The sequence below is a fragment of the Tachysurus vachellii genome, chromosome 5 (genome assembly GCF_030014155.1).
Source record: "Tachysurus vachellii isolate PV-2020 chromosome 5, HZAU_Pvac_v1, whole genome shotgun sequence".
In the NCBI taxonomy this organism is placed as follows: Eukaryota; Metazoa; Chordata; class Actinopteri; order Siluriformes; family Bagridae; genus Tachysurus; species Tachysurus vachellii.
This window is the reverse complement of record NC_083464.1, coordinates 16884001-16890000: the sequence shown is the minus strand read 5'-3', so window position 1 is coordinate 16890000 and position 6000 is coordinate 16884001. Positions and strand designations below refer to the sequence as shown.

Here is a 6000-nt window from a genome sequence, read left to right as displayed (position 1 = left end):
CGACTCTATTTGTAAGACGAAGGGAATCCGAACAAAAAAATGGTGTTATTACGACAAGAAAGAAGTCTGTGATTACACAGTATACTGGAAATATAAAGAGAATCATTTAAAAGCCTGATCCTGATCCAAACAGAGCAGGAGGATAATATAGAAGATTTTAATTGTGTGTAATAAACATGTTCTGTCCACTTAACATCAACATTCCAACAAACCCATGCACAAATAACAGGAAAAATGGCTTTGCATGGGGAAAAAAAAGAAAGAAAGTAAAACCACATGAACATCTGCTCAGTGGGTTATTTTGAAATGCACAGAGAATAAGTCAAAAGAAGACCATTAAACACATTCATCTGCAATCACATCCTTTTATTTTTCCTGAAGACAAACAATATATTCAAGGGGCAGTCATTGTTTGGAGGAAAAAAAAAAAGAAAAAAAAAGAAAGTGAGCTATGTTTGGTAGCTAAGCTGTGAAGAAACAAAACAACACAAACACATGTAAGTTCTTAAACCAATTTCTGTCTTTTTACTTATACATGTTTTTTCCATGACTTACTGTAAACTTTGGCACCTGTATGTCCCTGAGGCTTTCTGGTGCAGGGTGTTGAGTACAGGTGGGGGGTGAGGTTAAAGAGACAGAGAGCGAGAATGAGAGTGTGTGTGAGAGCAAGCGAGCAAGAGAGAGAGAGAGAGAGAGAGAGAGAGAGAGTTTCACAAACCAGATGACATTCTGCCTGAACCCAGACCTTCATAAAGGAGCATGTTTCACACACCTGCACAGAATTCTTAACCTCTTGCTCTATCCAGTTCCTTCTAGCGAGCTTGCACACTTCTCACACATATACAAACAAACATGTGGCTCACACACTCAAGTCAACTAAGAAAATGTTGTAATTCCACCATAATGTGCTCCATTGTTGTCATATGCAGTAATAGTAATGCTATTACTATTAGAATCTTATTACTAATCAGCAACTAGACTCATACATTTCTTCATACATCCTTCAAGGCCACTCGGATCACCACCTTCTCATGCTGCTACACCTGAGTTAATCTCTACAGCATCCTCCCTGAAACACCTGGCCTGTCTTAGGCAGTGCCACTCTCACACACAAACATGGACCTGGCCAGTATGTGTGTAGTATCACTGAATAAGAGGTCACTTCAAGTTCATTTTTCTCATGCCATCAGTGACCTCTGCATTGACCTGGGCGGCGATGCTGGCAGGAATCACATTCAGATGGATGTCGTACTGTTGATCCAAGCCCAGGTAGCTGTCGCTCATTAGATAGAGTGTGTAGATACACCTGCGGGACACAGAAGAATATTATACTAACATGCTGCTGGATGGGAGATGTCCTACAGCTCTGTGAATGTGTGAGTTTCACTTACTTCCCCGTCTGTTCAGGTGTGTAGAAGGCTAAGGATGTCACGTTTCTGTTGCGGATGTATCCCACTCGTTTGATAGCCAGAAGCTCCCTCTTGTCTACCTCACCCAGCACCAGAAACCAGCCCTCATCTTTGGGCTTGGGGAAACGTGGGGCCTGTGCCTTGCTGTCCTGCTTCCTCTGGGAGCATTCACAAAACTCAGTCAGACAAACAGTTTCAGATTGTTACTTAATAATTAAACAGCCAAAAGCAACCAAATAAGGGTCCAGGCTTATTTTAGTAAATTATGTCCCTAAACCTTTCCCAACAGATGGAATGCAATCTGAGAATGAATCCCATCTTGCAAAAATAAGGCCTTATGTCTCCATTTGCTAGATTCTATTTCTCATTGAGCTGGAAATGATGTATACAGCGGGGCAAACTAGTGTGCAAGCTCATAACAAAACAAAGAGGCCAAAGCGATTAAAATGATAAACAACATAAAGAGTGGTTTTGTCATGGCAGGTGTTTGTGTAAGCTCAATCTACCATGCACTCAGAAACATCATTCTGTCTACATGTGACACACAAATGTTCTAAACTACAACTAGGCCTATGAATGGATGCTTAAATGGGGTATTATTGGCTAGAATACTGCCGCATATTTTAGCGATGAAATGGCTAAATATCCAATAACAGTGGATTAATAGCCTAAGACATCTACAGATCTGACTTCACCCATTTTCTTATTTTAAGGCTTTTTCCATCACTGCTAATCTAACCTATAAATGTCCGAGTATGTGTGGGAACCATGCTAGTGTAAACCCTGTCATAGAGGCTGAAATTGTGTGGTGATGGTGTGTGTGTGTGCGTGTGTGTGCGCGTGTGTGTTCTCACTCTTTGTCCTCCTGCATTGAGACGCTGCATGGACACTTGGAGCACATATTCCTGGTCAGCGTGAACGGGCAGCCAGTTGCTCTGCTCCCTGATGTTGGTAACAGTGGTGGACAGAGAACGCTCAGTCTGTTCCTCACAGCCTTCCCAACAGCCCTTCACACTCAAACCGACCTCCAGCACAGGCAGGTGACTTAGAAAAGCCCATGTCTAATAGATGGGGAGAGACAATCCAAGATAAATAGAGATGATGACTTGTACCACAGTGTGGTTAAAATTCTCAAATCTGATTGTTCAGAAGGTGCTGATCAGTTTTCTGTAACAGAAGTTCTGAGAGCCGCTCCAGCTGGAAACAAATCAACGGTGTATAATAATGCTCTCATTTTTATAAAAAATGTTAACTCACAGGGACTTCAATGAAAGATGATCTACATAATCTAAGAATAATAATAAATGGATTAAATAACTGTTGATATGGTGAAGCTTTTTGTAAGTACATGTGTTTTTTTTTAATCATTTATGGAAGGAGCATTGGGAATTCTCAGTAACATGACAATGCATTTCTTTGCTGTATCAAGTACTAGAGAATTAAATGTAAGTAAATGCAATGTATATATGTGTGCGTGTGTGTGTGTGTGTGTGTGTGGATAAAAATCAATATTGTTCATTCTTAAATAAAAAACCTGTAATCTCTGTCAAATCTTGTGGCATAAAAGGAATAAAACACTTTTAAGGAAATCGGAGGATTATTTTCCCACGAGAGCATGTCCCGTCATCTTTATTTATTCTTTATTTAACAAGTGATCTTGCCAGAAGCAGAATTGAGGCCTACAACTACACATGAGCTAGTTTCTGATGAAATAAAAAAAACGCTAATTCATTTCCATGTACACTGTAACAAGCGCATGGCAAACAAAATAAAAAAATATATCACATTCCTGTCAGCTATACTTTATGTGCTTATGCTAGCAGCAACATGAGGAAGGAGCGGTATAATATAATATTAAGAACATGTGCAGTGTTTGCATGTATGAGTGACAGGCTGATGGAGAATGACAGAGCTCGGCTGCTGCAGCTCCGTGAGTATTAAAGCCATGAAAGGGGGGGAAAACAGCACAGATTCACCCTGCCAAAGCTATTTATGCGAGGATTACATTTCCTCAGCGAATGAGACGAGAACGCGGCGGTGCATGTGCTTATTTAATTAGCAGGGCCGAGGCTGCTGGGGGTGTGTTGTGGAAGGTGGGGGGTGGCTGGAATACTGATGGGAATGGGCGCTGGGCTCGCCGCTCTGCCCGGACGCTCTCATTACCGTCGCAATTAGCACTTAGATTGGAGCGCTAAACCCTCTCATTTGGGAGGTAATTGGGGATCCTGGTGCTACCTGAGACCACCGTGACCGTCTGCTGCTTTCTGCAAATCACATGTTTGTGAGTGTGTGTATGTGTGCTCTCTGTGGTGTGTGTATGCCATTCTTAGCGTTACAAGAGACAAGATTTGTCTCAAATCCTACAATCTCTTAAGATGCTGTCCATCATTTTACACATAAAATCATTGCAGTACTACACCTTTCTGAATCGTGTTATATCTCATTGAAGATGATATTTTTGAGTTCGGTCATGTGTGTAATAGTGTGTTACCTGAGTGATCTGTTGGGGCTCAAACCCCTCCTTCACCATGGCTGCAAAAATCCCCTCTCTTCCATCACAGGCAGCTATGAGCTCAGGAAGACTGTCGATTGGGCCTTTATAACCTCCGGTTCCACCCTTCCCACCATTGGAGCTCCATTTCCTGTTGTAAACAGTGAGGAGAAAAAAGGCTGAGATGAGCTCTTCCTGCTGTCTCAGCATGGCAGGATTTCCAGCCTTCCCTTATCCTCGTCTTACCATTTTTATTGTCTTTTTACAAAATTACACTTCACGACGGGACGTAACCACACCGAAATGAATTATACGGGTAAAGAAAATCCGGTGCCAACCACAGCTTTGTGTGTGTGTGTGTGTGTGTGTGTGTGTGTGAGTGAGAGAGAGAGAGAGGGAGAGGGAGAGAGAGAGAGAGAGTGAGAGAGAGAGAGAGAGAGAGAGAGAGAGAGAGAGGTGAACTGGGGCTGGGTTTGAGGCCGTCCAGAGGACAGTGCTGGCAGATAAGCAATGCTAATGGTGTTTGCAGAGTTTGAACAGAGGTGGTAGATGGATTAGGCATAAGACCATGTGACCGAGCTATAATCAAAGCACCACAGGTGAGAGGTACCCTTCTCAGGACACCGCTAACAGGAAGTGAGCAGTCTATCTTCTCTCAGACATGAGCAAGATGCCGACAATACTGTGAGTAATGACTAATTCCCCACAAAGCATAAAGTATAATTCACATGACCAGAGAGGAATTGATGAATAGAAGGTAAAAGTTTTTTACGAGGTGCAATTATAGTAAGTATTAAACAACAGCAAGTCTTAAAATGCATTACACATATTAGTACATAATCTCCTGAAGGAAAACAATGTAGATCATAAATACAGTTGGCTAGGAGAAGTTAAACAATTTGAAATGCATACGGATATGAAGACGATGGATATTGCAGATCTGTACATAATAACTGCTGGGTTTCTGGGTAAACAGGAGTCATAGTCCACATACCTGAACAGGTAGAGGTTCTGCTGGTCTACATGAGGCAGGGTGAGCAAAGAGGAGTCGTTAAGCCACCTAGCTTGAACAATCATCTGCACCAGATTACAGATGCTCAGAGCAGATATCAGCCAGCCCTCATTCGCTGCCACGTCCAACATGGCCTGCAGAAACAAGACAAAAAAAAAACTGTCACACAAACTGATTGAGAGGTCGCTATAAGAGATGTAAATATTAATTTATTTAAATATTAAAATTGTGTAAACATGTTAAGCAAGTCTATTTATGATTCCCATCATTAAAAATGTAGAAACGCAATCCTACGACTCGGTCTATCTTTCTCTGCTGTCTGCTGCTCTTGTATTCAACATAAGGTTAAAGTTTGCTGAGCTCAGCTGCGCTAACAAACTTAATTAATCAAAAAGTCATTTCCTCTGTAACTATGACTAAAAAGCACCTTGAGTGCAGCGGCAAGCCTAGCGAGTTAATCAAAATGCTAATGCAGTACAAATTAAAGTTGTGATTAACATTTCACAGTAGCTGCTTGAGCAAACTGGAGACAGCAATGGGCTGATGTCACCGGAGCCTCTGCGAAGGACGGATGGAGAAAGGCTAAGGGAGCGAGATGGAGAAAATAAACGACGAGGACGGATGATCACACAAGCGCTATATCTCATTTAACCTGTCTCTAAAATTGCTCTCCACTGCTGCTGGAGGAAAAAGATAGAAATCTGTAGCCCTTCCAGTACTCAGAGCACAAGCACAGCTATAAAGTACCTCATTAGCACAGAGATGACTAGAATTATTTATCTAACTATAAGAGATCTTCTCAAAGCCTGCCCTAATCCAAGACTCTGTGCGTGTGTGTGTGTGTATCCTGTACGCCTTAAGTGTGGAAGGGAAAATAAAGAAAACCTCCCTGACACACACACACACATTATATGTATAAATGCTTAATGTCTCTCTCTCTCATATATATATATATATATATATATATATATATATATATATATATATAATATATATAATATATATATATATATATATATAATGTATATATATATATATATATATATATATATATATATATATATATATACATATAATGTATATGTATA

The 6000-nt window shown here is 40.9% G+C and overlaps 1 protein-coding gene across 2 annotated transcripts in view; it reads right to left on the bottom strand.

Moving 5' to 3' along the window:
• Positions 1 to 351: 351 nt before the first annotated feature.
• Positions 352 to 6000, bottom strand: part of ascc3 (activating signal cointegrator 1 complex subunit 3) — a 147728-nt gene continuing 142079 nt past the window's right edge. For both annotated transcript variants that reach the window (XM_060870035.1, XM_060870036.1), the window contains exons 38-42: positions 4895 to 5046; positions 3901 to 4051; positions 2264 to 2470; positions 1392 to 1567; positions 352 to 1306 (exon numbers count right to left, since the gene is read on the bottom strand). In XM_060870035.1, the coding sequence (XP_060726018.1) occupies positions 1159 to 1306; positions 1392 to 1567; positions 2264 to 2470; positions 3901 to 4051; positions 4895 to 5046 (834 nt within the window). In that variant the 3' untranslated portion in view covers positions 352 to 1158. The remainder of the gene's footprint in view (positions 1307 to 1391; positions 1568 to 2263; positions 2471 to 3900; positions 4052 to 4894; positions 5047 to 6000) is intronic.